Source organism: Drosophila elegans, unplaced genomic scaffold (assembly GCF_018152505.1).
Source record: "Drosophila elegans isolate 14027-0461.03 unplaced genomic scaffold, ASM1815250v1 contig_476, whole genome shotgun sequence".
In the NCBI taxonomy this organism is placed as follows: domain Eukaryota; kingdom Metazoa; phylum Arthropoda; class Insecta; order Diptera; family Drosophilidae; genus Drosophila; species Drosophila elegans.
Window position 1 is genome coordinate 16,571,444 of NW_024545863.1, and position 17,357 is coordinate 16,588,800.

Genomic DNA, 17,357 nt, shown 5'->3' on the forward strand with positions numbered 1-17,357 from the left:
ACCCAAATTCGTGCCAAATTACAATTCGCATGGTGCTGTTGGCCAGGCTGAATGTTGTTGTTCGTGGATCTGGGGCTTGTGCCCTGGCTCTTCGTCCGAGATGTCCAACAAATGGCTCTAGTCGAGCCTCTGGATCTGGCTGTCTTTTTTTTTATGACCAGGTGCCAGGTGCAGCGGCAGGTGTAACAAGTTCTCGCCACATTCGAGTTGACCGCAAAGTGTCAGGCCGAAAGAAATGGGTCTCTGGTCCGCCAGTTTCACCAGTCAGTAGTTGGTTGGTTCTTTCCTCGAGCTAAACATCATCAACATGTGGTCGTTACCTCATTGGCCTAGCTTGGCCTGGCTTATTTTCATTTCGATTTTTTTCTGCTTTACTAGCCCGCTCATCTGGCAAACTATTTTGCTCTCTGGCTTTGGCCACTTAACCCAGTTCGAGTCGGCTCATCACACTCGTTTGGATGCGGCGGATATGGTCATAAGTGGCGTACCTGTATCCGTACTTCGGTTTGGCCTGTGTTTGGTGTGTGTTTGTGTTTGGTGTGTGTGCTTGTGCGCGCTCGTTATATTGATTAAAATGCGTAACTTGTTCTGCGTTTGGTTTTGGGTTCTACTTTCAGAGGAGTTGCTGCTGGCATAGCTTTTACCATTTACGGTGATTTTATTCGTGTTCTTGTTTCTTCTCGTTTCGTGTAGCGTGTTTGTGGCTGCAATTGAAGTCAACAAGTTGCCAGAAGTGGGTGAAGTGGCCGAGACCCTTCAGACCCACATATGTACATACATACATACTACACACATGAGCTGGCTCTTTTGAAGGTCGCCCAATTTCTGGGCGCTGTCAGTGAACGTGATTTGCTTACGCTTTCTTTCGGAATGCGATCGCCGGGCTCGGGAGAAATGGATGCGGAAAGACATGGGGGCTCATGGTATCGAAATCGGGTCAATGGGAACGAGATGGAAATTAGCTTCGTGATTGGCGGAATTCCGCTTACTCATTATGCAGGAATCTCAGTTGTCCAAAATAAAAATGTGTGCGAATTCACGCCCTTTTTGTTATTCATGTAAGGGCTATTTTGATTATCGTGAAGTTACGATGTCACCAATTTCGAGAATTGTCGTTTCAAGAAAAACGGCCTTAAAGTTTCATGTCGAGCAATTTATACCAGGGCCCTCTATTAAATTGCTTTAAACATTTTTTTAAAACTTTTAAAACTACCTTCTGTATTAACCATACTTATGCTTTGTAAATCAGTTAAGCCTTATTTTGTGTAGACTATGTTTAATCATTTCTTGCTTTTCTTAGCATTCAAAAGTTTCTTAATCCTAACTTTTTTAGAAGCTTTAAAAAAGGTAACATAGATTTGAGCCTCATAAAATCTTAATCGGTAATAATCTATCATCAGCCATAGGTACTTTCTCAAATGTTGTACAACAAACCAGTTGCTAATCACGTATTTAAATACCCTCTAAAGGTAAGTTATTAAGTAAATTAAAGTATTACTGGCTTAAGCATTAATATCTACTTGATACGTTAAACTTTGAAAGTCAACCTAATTAATTTTATAGGCACTTAAGCGTGTCATATTTTCTTTTCTTCAAAGAATTTTTTGTGTAAAACGATTTTTCGAAAGTAAACTCACCTAAATTGGCGTAGACGTTGTCGGCCTTCAGCTTGACGGATCCGGATCCGGATACGGATACGGTGCCGGTGCCGGATGGCAGTGGCTGTGCCAGGCAAGTGGAGTCCATGCTGCTGGCGCTGAGCGTGGCGGTCAGCTCGGTCTTCTGCTTGCGCCGCAGCTCGGCGCTCTTGGGCGGCGGTGGGCGTGCCGGCTTGTTGGCCTCGTGGGCGCGCTGCCCCTCGCTGGCGCTCGAACGGAGGGGCGGGGCAGGCGGCTTGGCCGTGACGACGGCCACTGTCTGGGCCGCAACGGAGTCACTGGTCTTGGTGATGTCCTTCACCACCTCTACGGCCGTGGGATTGATGTCAATGGGATGGATGATGACCAGCCGGGGCTTGCCCGTGGGACTGCCCTCCTCCGTGCCCGTACAGATCTCCGTGTAGATGCTGGCCTCCTTTTTGGCCAGAGATTCGCCGGACTTGGTGCCACCGCCATTGCTGCCCATGCGCAGAAACTTTTTGATGGAGAACTTGGACTTCTGCTTCTGGGGCGGCGAGGCCGAGGGCGACTTCTTGTCCAGACCAGCTGCGGCCAGGCACTCCTCCGACATGGAGAGATGACGCTGATTGCGGGGCGTTGGCTCTGGCGTCATCGGTTGCTTCAGGCTGAGCACCGAACTGGCCGACTGCAGCTGCAGCTGCTTAGCCGCATTGGCCCGCTGCATGACGAAGGTGTTGAGGCTGCGGAACTTGGGATTGATTACGGCCCGCTCGCGTTTGTCCTTCTCGCGGATGACCGGAGCGGCTGGAGCCACCGGAAAGGCGGGCTTTCTGGTGTACAGATTGCTGCTGTTCGAGGCAGATGCAGTTGCCACTGTTGCTGCTGGCGTGGCAACACCTGTTGCAGCTGCCGTTTGGTTCTCGCCCGATGGTGTCTCAACTGGGTGAGACGATGACGTGGCCTTTTCCGCTGGCTTTGCGGCCGCTTTCGTCGCCTGCTCAAACTCAACTACCAGACTGTAGTCCCGCTCCGGCGTGGGCGGAGCGCTTAGCTTTGGCTCCGGCGGCGGATTCGGGGCCTTGCCCTTTTTCAGCTTGGCCTCGTCAGCGGCCAGATTCTCTTTGGTCAACATCAGACTGAGACTCTCGCTGGACTTGGAAATGGCCGACTGCAGCTGGGTGATGAATTGCTGCTCGGCGCAGCTGGGTTGCCGCTTGCCCAGAAAGCTCTTCAGTTGGCCACCATTGCTGGCACTGTTGCTGCTGGGATGTGTGTTGACGAGCGGCTTGACCGGCAGCTCTGGCTTCTGGCTCTTCAGACCGTGTAGAAACGAGGGCCTGGCATCGATCTTCATGGGCGGTGGCGGTGATTTGGGCAGGGCAGGAAGTTGCTGCTGCAGCTGCTCCGCCGCCTCCTTCTGCTGCAACACCTGCTTTTGCTTCTGCTCCAGACTGTTGTCCGGATCGGCACTGCCATCGGGTTCGCCATGGAGCTCCCTGCTTTTAACCGCCGGCTTGGCCACCGCCTGATCTCCTATCTGAATGTCCTCGTAATCAGAGTTGTTGGTGCTGGCACTCAGCTTCTTTTCGACCAAAATCTGTCGCTTCTCCCCGCTGACCGTCGATCCCTTGGCCATGCCCAGGTTCTTGTACTCACTGCCCAGACTAATGCCAATGCCCGAATCCGATTCGCTGCGGATCATGTTGTAGGCGTTCTCCTCGTCCGAGCTGCCATCGAAACTGCTGCCCGTGGAGTCCAGGGCGTCGTCCGAGCTGCACTTGGTAACAATGAGGCCGTCGGTGGTGATCTTGCTGGTCATGAAGTTGCCCTCGTGCAGATTGTAGCTGGCTGCCCGCGTTTTCGAGCTCAGCAGCATGTCCGTGATGTACTGTGAGCTGGAGTAGTGCGAACTGCCGGAGCTGTCCGTTTGGGCGGCAGTGGCCACGCCCACCTGTTCGGAGTACTTGCCGTCTGGGAGATTCTCGTAGCTCAGCTGGGTCTCCACCACGTCATAGTAGGCGGACACCCCATTCTCCGTGTCCGAGCAATTGCTGTCCGTGTCCGAGTACTTGTGGCACACATTCACCTTGGGTTTGGCCTGGTCTCTGGATATGGGCGCGTTCCGTGCGATGGGCTTCTTGAGGTCAAGAAATGGCTTCGGGGAGTCGCTTAGCGCACTCAGCTCGAATTTGATCTTGCCGCTGCCGGTGGAAGTGGAAGTGGCAGTGGACGCAGCAGCAGCATTGGCAGCACTTGTCTCACTTAGCTTCTGTTTTTGCTCCAAAGTTTCCGAGATCTCGTCCAGCAGTGACTTCTCCATGGCTCGCTCTATGGGCGGACTATCTTTGCCATCTCGCGAAGATGTTGCTGTTGCTGATGTTGCTGCTGTTGCTGATGTTGCTGCTGTTGCTGATGTTGCTGATGTTGCTGCTGTTGCAGATGTTGCTGATGATGCTGATGTTGCTGATGTTGCTGCTGTTGCTGCTGTTGCTGCTGTGCCCTTGGCCATGGTCAACGTGGGCGTCAGGGTGGTGGTCACCTTTTTGGTAACACTGGCAGATGTACTGCTGCTTTTGATGGCTGTTGTCGTTGTTGTCGTTGTGCTTGTGGTTATGGTTGCTGGCTTGACTTTGGCCGGTGTTGCCCCAGCCGATGTTGCAACTGATGTTGCTGCCGTGCCTTTGCCTTCCGCGGTGGCCGTCGTTTTGGTTGGCGTCGCGGCCGCTTTGCCCGCGGGCTGGCCAAAAGGCATCACGTTGATCGTTAGGGTCTGCTTCTTGCCCTCCTTGTCAACCTGAGGGGCTCCCAGTTTGAGAGCCGCAAAGGATTTCTTAATATTGTCCTCGGCATCGCCCAGCAGATTGCCATTGTTCATGTTGAAGTCGGTGTTGGCCCTGGTGATCCGCTTCAGCTCCACCGTCTCCTCGTCATCCGTTTCGGTAATGGCCATGTCGTCGTGCTCGTTTCCCAGATTCATGAAGTCATGATCGTCGTCGTCGTCATCATCCTCCGACCACTCGCCGCCGTAGCCAATGACCTCGTGCAGTTGCTTGGGGAAGCACACCTTGCCGCCCTTAGAGTTTACGGATTTCCCAGGGCCATTTCCTGCGGTGGAACTCGAACTGGTGCTGGAGCTGGAGCTGGTCAGTCTCACGCCAAAGGCCTTCTTAATGATGCTCTTGGCCGGCGTTTTGTGCTTGTTGGGGTAATCCGTTTTAGCCTCCTTGTCTGACTTGTGGCTGCCACCCAATTTGGAGGCGGCTGCTGCCGCGGCTGCCTTGTGCTCGTCCTTGGACTTGAAGCAGTTCGAGCAGAGGTCCTTCTTCCAGGCATTCTGGGTGAAGTGCGAGCAGATCGAGGACGACATCGCTGAGACTTTTCGTTGCTTGTTGCTACCGCCGACGAACAACCTTAGGCCATATTCTGCAAAAGGGGAAAAACCACCAAAAGTAATCGTGAGTCATGGTTTGCTGATAATGGCATTTTGTTATTATGGTTCGTAAATCTAAACTTTCTTTGGCTAAATATTGCGCAAGCTCACAATTAACTTTCACTGCCGCCTGCAACGCAATCTCAACTTCTGCCGCATGACTCAATATTGATTGAGTGGAGAAGCCTGAGTTAAGCCCGCCAATTGCGACTGTAGTGGTCATTTGGTCATCCAGCCTCTGAAATTATGTCCAGAAACTACCATTTGCCCAAGCAGCTTATCAATCAATCTTCATCTTGATAATGGAATTATTGAAATTTTCGCTGATGATGTTTATGCTGCTGCTGCTGCCGTTGCTGTTCGCTTTATGGGTGGTTGCCCGAAAGCTTTTGGGAAAATGTGGGTGAAGTAAGGGATGTGGATAGCCCGACAACCACATAATTAACTTTGATTGTCACATCTCTTTGGGTACAAACAACATTCGATTGCTGTTGGGTAACCGCCAGTTGTTAGCTTTTCGGCTACTGTTTGCCGTTTATGTTTTGTCGTCCGCTTGCAAATGACTTTCTAAAACCCAGCCCAAGCTGCATGTGCAACATGCTAACAGGCGCAGCAATGACTAACAAAAACCTAGGAAATGCCACACAAATCAAACAGACAGACGACTCATTTATGGCTTAAAAACTGCTGGCTTTATTTGGCCAAAGCTTCTAGAAATGATTCAAAGGCAAACTGGTTTCCTTCTAAGGAGTTAACCATAAATTTTGATAATTTCCCAAAACAAAGAGAGAATGATTTGTAATTCTGTGAAATTTCCTGTACAACTTTATTAGGCTAACTTAATGAGTAATTTGTGAGAACGTTTTATGGGTTACTTTAATTCTCTAAAGTTAATGGAACTACTAATTTTGGGAATGTATTTCAGACACTTTGTGGTAGACAATGATATTCTGGAACCCTCATTGGAAGATCAAATTACTCGTTTATCTGGAGGATCTGCTCAGAATGCCTCCGAAATTTTTGGGCGTTTCTTGTGAACCACTTCACAAACTTCACACTTCACGCCAGCGGCAATAACACCAACCAGCAGCTAACAATGTAACGATTTTGAGGTCTTTTAGCCATTAACTTATCCATATGGCTGTGAGCATCTACGCAAGTGTGTCACTTGAACCAAAACACGTAGTTAAGGCGCCTAATTGGGAGACTGTTGCTGGTGTCTGTGGTGTTGTTGCTGGTGTTGCTGCCGCTGCTGCCGTGGCGACAACACCCACAGCGGCAACAAAGAAGATGACAACAGCAGCAGCCAGCACAACAGTTTTCGGCTTGTTTTGGCCAACATTTATCAACGCCAGCGCCGAGGAAAGTTGACCCATTGTTAAGTGTTGCCGGCGTGCTCAACTTCTGTTGCTGCCACGCTTGATTTCTGCAGCAGATGCTGCTGCTGCTACTACTGTTGCTGCCGCTGGATTTGCAGTTTTGGGTCAGCGTTTTGACTTGACGTTAATATGCATAAATCTCGGCTCTGTGCAATGCGGCCCCAGAAACAATTGGCATCAAATGGAGATGATGAAGGGGAGAAGGGCGGATGGTAAATTGCATAACTGTGCCAGCTAAATGTTGCTGCCGCGTTTTTTTTTCTTCTTCTGTTTTGCCCGCATTGTTACCAATAAATTTTAGCCTCCACTCGCGGTTTTCGTTACCGTTTGTTTTTCTGTCTATTTCTGCCACGGTTTTTGTTGGTTAATTGTTTGCATTTTTTCTTTCACTCATTTGCATTCGGTTGCGGCATCGATTGGCCATTTATTTATGGCCACACATAAAGTCAGCGAATACAAAAAAAAAACCAGACAAAAGGCGATTAGAGTTGTGCCCGTTCTCATGGAAAGCAAGTGGATGGATCGCCAGATCGCAATTGAACGGAAAAAGTGAAAAAGGCGGGCATTTGCACAAAAAAAAAAAAACTGTCAAAGGCCGAAGAAATGCAGAAAATTCACAACAAATTGCGGGACCCATTTGACCATATAAAAGCCGTCTGCCCAAGTGTAGCGTCCAAACGAAAAGAAGATGGTGTGGCAGCAGCAACTCCAAACGGAATGCAGCAGCAACATGGACAACATCTTTAAGCTCTTTTTCAAGTTTGACAGTTGGCCTGGCAGCAGGAATGCTGTTTCCCCCCGGCCAGATTGTTGTTGGCCAGAAAAGAGATATCAAGGCGTGTTGCGGCAAAAGTGTTACACAAATAAATCTACATAAATTTGCGGCCAGCGTTAAACTCCTGACCAAAATGGCTAATTTATGCTCGCCCAGGACGTCAGCTCGTTAGCCAAGTTTTGCTATCTAAGGCGAGCGGATCACTACGATTGACATTTGAACACTGGATATTCCGAAGGGGAAACGTAAAATGTCGGTGGGCGGCGTCACACACTAATCGATGCACCGTCTGATCTGGATTTGCATTTTGCATACGTATGTTATGTGTGTGCGACTGCCAATTGGACACACACAAAAATGTCCGTTAACGAAACCCGTTCCCCATTCTCCGTTTCGTTCCGGCGGCAACGGCAACCCATTTCGATATTTTGCATTCTGGCGTACTGTATTTGCTATAATCTGATCTTGCAGAACAGTTAGCTTGACCGCAGTGCGCTGTGGCAATCGAGGCCAACAGGTTTTTGGCCAGCAGCTCGGGATGGTTCTGCAGGCTATTCTCCTCAACACATCCTAGTCTTTGTCTGGTTCAAGCCCCGGAAAGTGGGTTAAAATCGGTTGATTCAGTCGCTGCCACAGCGCTTTTGTGATTTCCAGAACCGAATTTTAATTTAATCACCAGCGAGTGTTGATTCCCATTAAAGTTGCGCATCAAAAACAGGAAAGCGAAAAACGCAAAACGAAATAAAGCGCGAGATGAGGAGATGTGGAAAGATACCATATAGCGTTTCATCTGGAAATCGGGATGAGAGAGGGGGCATTTTGGGGAGCTTTGTTCCACATTTGCACGTGAGATTTATGCGTGGCTGTGGCCCGGGAATGGCCCCCTTCTGGTGTTTATTTATACATTTATCGTTATGTATACGCACGTATTAATGGATCTATATATGCACGGCAGCAATATCCATGTCCATAGCCACCTGTGTTGTGTTCGCTCCGCTCGAGATTATGCAAAGCAGCGGAGGAATGCCCTCCGCCCTGTTTACATTGGCTAAGTTATGCAGAGGCACTGGCACTCGGCGATGGTTTTTGGCCAAAAGAATTCTTTGCTGGGTTGGGCCTCAGCCACGAACGGATGTTGTGGGCGATCCACCACCAACCAAATGTCAACTATTTGCTCTGTTCCCCGTACATTGCCTTTAAAGGCAAACTGCCAATTAGGCGCCGGCAAATACTTGGAGAACCGAACATCGAAATCTGAGTTGCTAAGCCGCCATAAGCGTATGGCTTCAGAGTTCAAAGTTCAAGTTCAAGCGTGTGCCCTGCACTTGGCCTTAGCTGCATTGTTCTCCCAAGCACTAGGCCTAATTACGCTTTCAAATTAAATCAGCCATTTTTTTTCGAGAGCTCTTCATGTGTGGGAAAATCAAACATTGTTAGCTGAGAAAAATTATGCGGATTGAAATTCAAACTTTATACACACAAAAATATAACCATACAAATGTGGCTTTATATCAAATACGAAAAAAAATATATTTTTAATAACAAAAGATCAATAATTAAATACACTTTTGCTTGAAATTATATTTGTTTTTGAATTAATATACCAATCCATTTTAATTGACTTACATATAATTAATTAATTAATTAAAATCCAGCTTAAAAGTCTTTGAATGTTTTTGTTTATTTACATTGACCCACACAAAAAATTCTTTTATTTACTCTTTTCGATATTGTATTGCCATTTATTTAATTATGAAGCAATTGTATACTTTGAGAGCATACAATATATACAAAAGAAATTGCTTGACAATATAAAATAAAGGTTGCATTTTTGTCTGTGCAAAATTCAATGCCATTCCACAATGAAATAAATCTGATATATGCCAAAAATTTATTCGTTTCCCTGTTCACACGCTCGACCAAACTCAAGTTTGGTTGGGAGATTGTTTAATTAAAGCCAAGTCAAAGTTGCCATTAGTTTGGCTGGCTGTGTGCTCCTCGAGAACTTGCCGGATGTTGGTGCAGGCAGCAGGGCAATTTTGTCAACAGGTAAATACAACAAACTTGTGCGACCACAATAATGACAACAAAAAGGCAGCAACAAATGCTGCGTCAACAGCACAGCAGCAGCAACACAGCACAGCCACAGCAGCAACACAGCAGCAACAGCAGCAACAGCAACACAGCAGCAACAGCAACTTCCAGCACAGCAGCAATTAAATTGTGAAGAAGTTGTTTGGAGAGGGGGAGTGGAAATTACTGTAGTGCCGCTGGCTGTTTGAAGCCCTTTAAGCATAAACATAGTTGACGACTACCTGCTTTAAGAAGAAGTCAACGCAGCGTGATTAGAGTGGAAAGATTGTATTCGCTCATTTTCGAGAAGCTGTAGGGGGGGGGGAAGACCTTTTAGCCCAACACGTTTAGGATGTAATGCCAACTCGAGGGCACATTTGCTCGGCCACCCATAACTTTGCCGACTTGATTTCTTGATGGCTTGACACATTCTGCAAACGATTTGAGCCAAAACTTACTTGTTCGGCTGTCAATTATCCGGGTAAACAGCCCCGGCTGTCAATACTGCCAGTCATTCGATGCCCGGCGGCATATCATGTCGGGTTAATTGAAGTTGCCATACTTGCTAAGCCGCTAAACCGATGGGCCACACAAAGGGCCACCAGCATTAGCCCAAGGCTTCCAAAGCAAAGTTTGGATTTATTTTTAGCAACGAGTTGATTACGGAGAAATGTTTTATGTTCATTTTCGCCAAGGATATTCCCGGAAAGTGCGAGGGAGAAGCTGGCGCAATCAAGCCAAAGCCTGTAAATTTATGCCTGTGAGCACCCACATCTTCCTGCCTCTTGGTATTGCACAAAATAATGGGAAGTCGGTGTGGGTGTGGGTGGGGGTGGGGGTAGGGGTTTTTTTTGCTGTAAGAAACATTTATTTCAAGGTTAAGTTCCCATGTCGTCTTCGTTTTCATTTGCTGTTGCGTGACGCAGACAATGAGTGTACAAAAATAAGAGGAAAAGATAAAAAGGAAGAAGAAGGCACTGGCAACGTGGCGCAACAGAACGACAGCAACAACAACAGCAACAGCAACAGCAGCACACAAATTGCAGCAACAACATCAGCAACACAACTCGCGGCAGCAGCAGCAACACAAGACAGTGGAAATTAATAAATGAAAACGCATATACATTGATGCAACTGCTGCCAGGGGACCAAATAGTTGCTGTTTCTGCGCCACTGCCTGTTGATTTTTATTCTTTTATTTTTTTTTAGCAGCACGCACATATGTTGGCGCAACATCTTGCTTAATTAAAAAAAAATAGTAACACTCCCTTCGTTTCCCGTAAAAGTCGCAGCTCTGCCCTCCATGCAACAGAATGTGTCGCTCACTGAAAACTGGGATCCGATTTCCAGTTTGTATTTTGTTGCTTCCCAGCAGCAACAGCTGTTGCCGCCGGCATCGTAACTCTGCTTTATGACACTATACTCCACTACACTCCCTACTTTTCCTTAATTTTTAATAACTTGCCGTTAAAGATATTTTACGACGCCTGAGTCTTAATGAATATGAGTCTAGAAGAGAACTTTTCAGTTGGCTGCATATGGGGACACCGAATAAAAACCTGTTGCGTGGGATAATTTTTTTGGCGCCACATTCCCCAATTTGCTGGACAATTTGTAAGTGCCTGCTGTCCGACAGGCACAAATTGCAACTGCGACAGCAAGACAACTTGTAATAGTGCAGTGACTCACGTTTGTGAGACACAGCTGCAACTTTTTTGGCGTTTCGCCGCAGGCCGATGACTGCCATTTTATCTGTTTTTCGACTGCCATCTTGACCAGAACAATAAAACGCCCCAAAAAACGGAGCAAGAACAATTGCTGCCCCCATAGCTTCTCTACCTGCTTCGTCCAGACTCTTTTTTGGGCCACCTAATGCTCGTGGTTGGGAATTATGAATGCCTGTTTGTTTGACTTTTATTGCACAATTAGAACATGAAATACCACATAAAGGCAAATCCAGCAAAATTCGCAATTCGAGGCAAGAGTTGGAAAGACGAGAACAGCATGCCCATTTGGGTTGAGCAACTGGCAAGATACAATTTTCGATGTCTGTCAGTCTCAGAAAACCGGTGGTGAAGGGTCTACGGGATGGTTGATGTAATTGTATGCCATAGGTCAACAACTGTATTGGCTATGGAAAAGGCAAATATGGCAAATACAACATAAGCAAACAAACTCCAAACAATGCTTTAGCTGAATATGTGTATACGTAAGACCGCAACTGCACAGAGCATACACAGCATAGGAAAATAGAACTGACTTTCAACGAAAAACCAAATCTAAGCCTCACAAAATCTGTTAACATCTTATTACCTCAAATATAAAACAATTCTTAAGCGTTACTCACCTAAGAAAAAGCTTATTAAATAAAATAATATAGATTTTATAACTAATTCTTTTTAAGTACAATAAAAACAATAAATATGAACGAAAATAAAATGTTTTTGACTTATTTTACACCAAAACTTGTTTCAAATAAAATCATTATCATCTATCTTTCCGCCAACTTTAAAAACCGATGTCTTTCCGACGATCAGGGCTCCTGAAAATTTAAATGGAGCAGTGACCTTCTGGGAGCATTTCGTCTTGATTTTGTCCACCTCGGTGGGCACATGGCACCTGTTTATGGTGCAGGCTAGCAATGGAACTGTGCCGATGTGGACTGCTGAATTTTTGGGATATTTAATAATTGTTGTGGTCAACTAAAACATACAGATTGCTTTTTAGCAACTGGAAACTCTTTCCTAATAGTGAGCTCTTTACACTTGCAATGAGTACTGGTACCAACTGATTACTAAACTGACACCAAATTTTTTAATTTCGCTATTTATTTATCTTTGCAGCCAGAAATTTGCAAATTCTATTTTATAAATTAAAAATTTGTGCAAAATCTGCACAACACTATTTCTTCTGGTTTCTGGCTACTCAAACAAATGTTTAAGCCCCAAATTTTGGAGAAAAGACAAGGAAACTCGTCGTGGTAGCAGTGTGCCAGAGTGTAATGGCATCTGCTGCATATTGGGTACAAATTGCACGCAACGTTTGGCGAACAAAGGCTTGCGCATATTACGTATACGCACTGGTGCAAGGCCAAACAATGGCTCGTGTGCAGTTGGAGACAAAAGACATGGAACTTTGGCGCACACACAGTCACAGTCACAACCACTTACACACATGCCACTTGAGTGGCAGCTGCAGCGATTGCTCTTGTTGCCGCTGCCACTGCCACTGCCGCTGGCCGTTGCAAGTTGCAACTGTCGCCGGCTGGCGCGATAAACAACAAAAGAAAGTCAGTAAACCACTGCCAGCCGCCTGGCCAAGTTCAAAGTTCAATGGAAGAAGCGACAAGAGCAACGACGAGCAGCAGCAACATGTTGACAGCGACAAGCAATTAGCAATGTCGACGGAAGGGTTCAGTTGACGACATAGTTCAACTGCAGGGCAAAGCGCGCAAATCAATTTGCATTTGCATTCGCTGCTTTTTTGCCTTTTGGGCAATGAACCTGCAGCATAAGCATTGCATTAAATAATCATAAATAACCTCTGTTTTCGTTGCTCTTACCACATACACAAATAGAGCCACGGGCAAACGGAGAGCTTTCCTTCTTTTGTTTGATGTAGAAAGTGCAGCGGACAACGGGCTCATGGGAAATTCAATCAATTGAACCGGCTGGGCTGGTGGGCTTTGAACTTGGCTTAATTAATCTGTGCAGCCTTTCGAAAGTTTGGCCAGCAATATTTAATTGAATTGCCAGCAAAACTGGGACACGCCCAGTGTAAAATTATTTGTTTTCTTGTTTGACATTTAATTGGCATTAATTACCCCCTTTAGCCAAGTGGCCCCTCCGCGTATCTATCAATATGGCTGGCCAATCATGGCCACAACTTTCACTGTTTCGCCTACACCAAAATTGGTAACCAAAGGCAGGAGGTGCGGGGGTGGGGAGGGGAGAGTGTGGCCACTGCAATTGACAGTTTCAATTGAAGCATTCGAGCAGACTCTTGGCCTGCCTGGCTTATCGCTGTGCGCCATCCGGGCGGCAGCTTTACCAAAACCCATTATCATTTTGACAGGCAACAGCCATTAGACAGGAGCCAGCCTCAGCTACACTCAAAAAATACAAATTTGTATCAAAATTGTTTAATTAATTATATAATATGTTTAGTTAAATATAAAAAGACAAATATAGAACATTTTCCCAATAAATTAATGTTGATCTGATTAAATTATATACATTTGTTAAATATATATTACATTTTTGTTTGGTTATTGTTGCTTGAAATTTTGTTGGAGAGATAAAAATCTATGTTGCCTTTAAAGGCGATAAATAAACTAGTTCATCCGCATTTGAAAATGTTTAACAAATGGAAATGTACTGAAATACTTATGTGGCATGCATTTTTAAAAGCTATATACACAAAAAAGGTTCCCAAATAATACAGAAATAAATCTAACTTTTAAAAGGGTTTTGTTTAGATGAGGGTATTTTTTCTTCCATTATATTCAAGAATCTTAAAAGCAAAATAAGTAATTAAGTAAATAAGTAAATAAGCAGCAAAATAAATAATATGCTTAAAGATTTTTTTATTATATTGCCCCAATACATTTTTAGTTAGTAAAGCTTTTAAAAGTATACAAGTATATCCTCATTTTAAGTATGAAAATGCTTAAAACATTGTTTTACATACATATTGCAATAGTGTGATATATTGTTCTCCCTATTCATCACCTCAAGTTTTAAGAAAATAGGTTGCCACCACTGCAGCTGGTTGAGAATGTTGCATGCCAGCGGCTCATTTACCCCTCAATTAACATTAGCTGGGCCAACAGTTTAGCACCTAATCGTTTGCTACCCACTACTGGAAGGCCAAAAGCGCCGAAAGAATGAAGCCAAAATGCGCTCGTTAATTAATAAACAGTTCCGCCACATAAACGACGCCACAAATCAGCGCACAGCAGACATCCGACACTATGTATTTAATGGGGCAGCGGCAGAGGGACTGGCAACTGGGAGCTGGTTGCCACACACGTGTGCAACATGTCACCTGGGGAACGGAATGGAATTGTGTGGTACGACATGCAACATTTACGAGCTTGTTGCTGCAAAGATTTTCATTCGAGCTCCCCGAGTGGGAGTCTCAGCAAAAAAGTAAAAAAAAATATACCAAATTCCAGAAAACAAATTCTGCGTCAGATGGATGTTGTGGATTGGAGCGCGATGAGTGCGGCAACATCAGATAACTAGACAAATTTGTCTTGCTTTGTTTTCGTCTCGTCTTGAGTGTAATTTTGTTAGAAATGGAAAGTTTTATTGTTCGCCATCATTCGAAAGCAAATCTCTGAGACTAAACGCTGTCGAATGCAGCCGACAGCTGTTATTTTTTTTTTTCGTTGTCATTTTCTTCTTCTATCAGGCCTTTTTTACACACTTTTTTTGTTTTGTTTCTAGCTGGAAAAGTATATCTGAAAATCTATTCAATTGTGACCGCTGACTGAACGCTGTCCGACTGAACCGCGAAGCGTCTTCATCAACAATGGAGTAGCATTTTTTCCACAAATTCTGCTTCTGTCGCTTTATGGCCGGTTTGTACAATAAATTCGGTATGAAATTAGATTTATCTCAGCATTAAATGAATATAGGATATATATATACGTGTGCCTCCGAACGAAACTTTGCTTCTAGCACAATGGAAAGTTTCTCAAGCTGGCGCGAGAAACAAAAAGGTTTTCGCAGCGAAAGCGATTTTCTGAATCGCAGGGCGAGGAAGAGTTCGTTGGCATTTGGCATTCGCATAATTTCTGCGTCATTTAACACACATTGCTGTGGAGGCTTTTAATAAGCGGCCAATTACGGACGATAATTAAAGACACGGCTGCCAACAATTGCAACACTTCGAACACTTTGGCTGCCGTTTATGCCGCCTGTTGGCCATTGTTCGACAGGTTGCTAGATGCCAGTTGCATTGGCAATCTCCTGCATGCCATTTCCTGGTCTTCGAAAAGCCTGGGATCCGTCAGTGTGGCTCTTCCCAACCCCCAACCCCCAGCCCCCATCCCCAATCCCGCCTCTGCACACCTGACAACACATTGTTAGCCGCCTCGAATTACCCGTGTTGTTTGTAGCCTGAGAGTGCACCTTCAATTGGCACGCCAATTGCGCTTGCAACGAAAGTGTAAATTATGGAAAACAAGCCCAAGCCGGGCTTACCAAGTTACATTAAGCGTTACGCATTTTTGCATTCTGTGTGAATTCGATTTTCCTTCCCCTCCCCCCTTACCTGCTTCAGCTTTTCCACCTGTCGCCTGGTTTTCCTCAGCTTATATGGTTGGTATTTACAATCTGCAAAATAAATAAGATATTTGATTAAAAAATTTAATTTCCATCGTATTTATAACAATTATGGTGAAAATCGCAAAGTTTAATGCTACTTGACGATATTTAAAGTACCAAAATACTTGACCTTATAACGTTTCTAGACTGATTGCACAGTATTTAATAATTATTCATTAAAACTAATATTTGAACAGACACTTATTGAGTTAAGTATCTGATTTTCTGATAATAAGTTTTCTTTACTTGCTTTATTAACACGCAAATATTTGATTAACACCTTTGGAAATACAAAAACATATACGCATATAAATCGAAATTCGGATGTTTTAAAGAGTATTTAATTTCAGCAATAGCTGCAAGGGTTTATAAACTTTGGCTAGCCGAAGTTTGCTTCCATTATTGTTGTAAATAATTTATTATATTTATGTTTTTTTGAGCTCTGTGCTGTCCATATATATCAACCAATCGGCAAGAAATCATAAAAATTTGACCGCCGTCAACGACTGCTGACTGCTACGGTTCAATGGCCGGTGGGCGCGCATGCAAAATTAGCCAATTTCGTTTGGCGTAACTCAAAATCGAATTACAAAATGCTAAGGCGCCAGTTGTTTCTTCAAATCCCCAGAGCCCCCCTTCCCAGCTTTTAGCCATGCAATGACCCGAATTCAATGCACGTCGAGCTCATATTTTACAAGCTGCACTGCCAGCACCCACCGTCCCCCTTTTCGAGGTTTAAAACAAAAAAAACTGTTGGCATTTCGGGGCATTTAATCGCTGGCAAAGTCTCGACTTGAACATCCCCCCTTTGGAACACCCTTGGGCAGCCCCATCGAACACTGTAATCGAGCTGCATAAGCTACAAAATATTTATTGTCATTCTCCTCGTCTTGGCCGGGTTTGGCTTGGTTTGGCTTGGGTTGGCTTGGCCTGTCTCGACTTGGCCAGAACAAGTGGTAGCCAGTTTAAAATGCACTTGAGCGGCGAGGGAGGGGAGGACTATAAAAAAGATAACTATATTCCATCAAGGTTAACTTGGGCAAGTGGCTTGGCTCTTACGGCGCACTTGTCCGTTCTTTCTCGGGGGATTGGCTGGCGTAGACGGTGGAAATGCAATTCTATTGTCAATTAGCATGGAGTGATAAAAACTGACCGCTGCAAGGCCGCCATTATATATGCGGCCATATTTATTAGCATATTTAGCGAGCAGAAAAACCAATTAAAATGACACTCCGAGGGTGAGCAGAGCAGCAGGCTAATGGCAATTTATTAACAATATCAGACAGCGGCTTAGTTAGTGCTTAGTTTGCAGAATTGCAACAATAAACACTTCACATCTTTTTAATGGATTTCTTTGCCACTTTAAATACAAATTAATTTTATCATCCCAACATCTCACAAACTTGACAAACGCAAGAAACTATGTTGTGAATTCAACAGACTAAAATTAAGTTAAAACATTTACGGACCATTGTTTTGATTTGTTTTTTAGTAAGTTTTAAAAAAGCTTTTTTCTTGTTTCTTTATTTTTCCATTGCAAGACCCACTGTAAACTCCAATCATAACCTAATCTTAACTGCACCCCTGGGAGCACTTGTTGTTCTGGTTACAGCCATTGAATGCATATTGAATGTAGCATTATTATGGCTTATCGATTTCGATTCGAAAGCGGCTTTTAATTAACTTCTCAGCCCCCGGAGCAGCTGTCAATGTGCACCGAGTTGATATTCTAAACGGAATTAGTGAGAG

At 44.8% G+C, this 17,357-nt stretch overlaps 1 protein-coding gene across 1 annotated transcript in view; it reads right to left on the reverse strand.

Moving 5' to 3' along the window:
* LOC108135775 (platelet binding protein GspB) overlaps window positions 1-17,357 on the reverse strand; it is a 38,204-nt gene that overhangs the window by 4,232 nt on the left and 16,615 nt on the right. The window contains exons 2-3 of the mRNA XM_017256634.2: window positions 15,556-15,617; window positions 1,638-5,042 (exon numbers count right to left, since the gene is read on the reverse strand). Coding sequence (XP_017112123.1) covers window positions 1,638-4,986 — 3,349 coding nt within the window. The 5' untranslated portion in view covers window positions 4,987-5,042; window positions 15,556-15,617. The remainder of the gene's footprint in view (window positions 1-1,637; window positions 5,043-15,555; window positions 15,618-17,357) is intronic.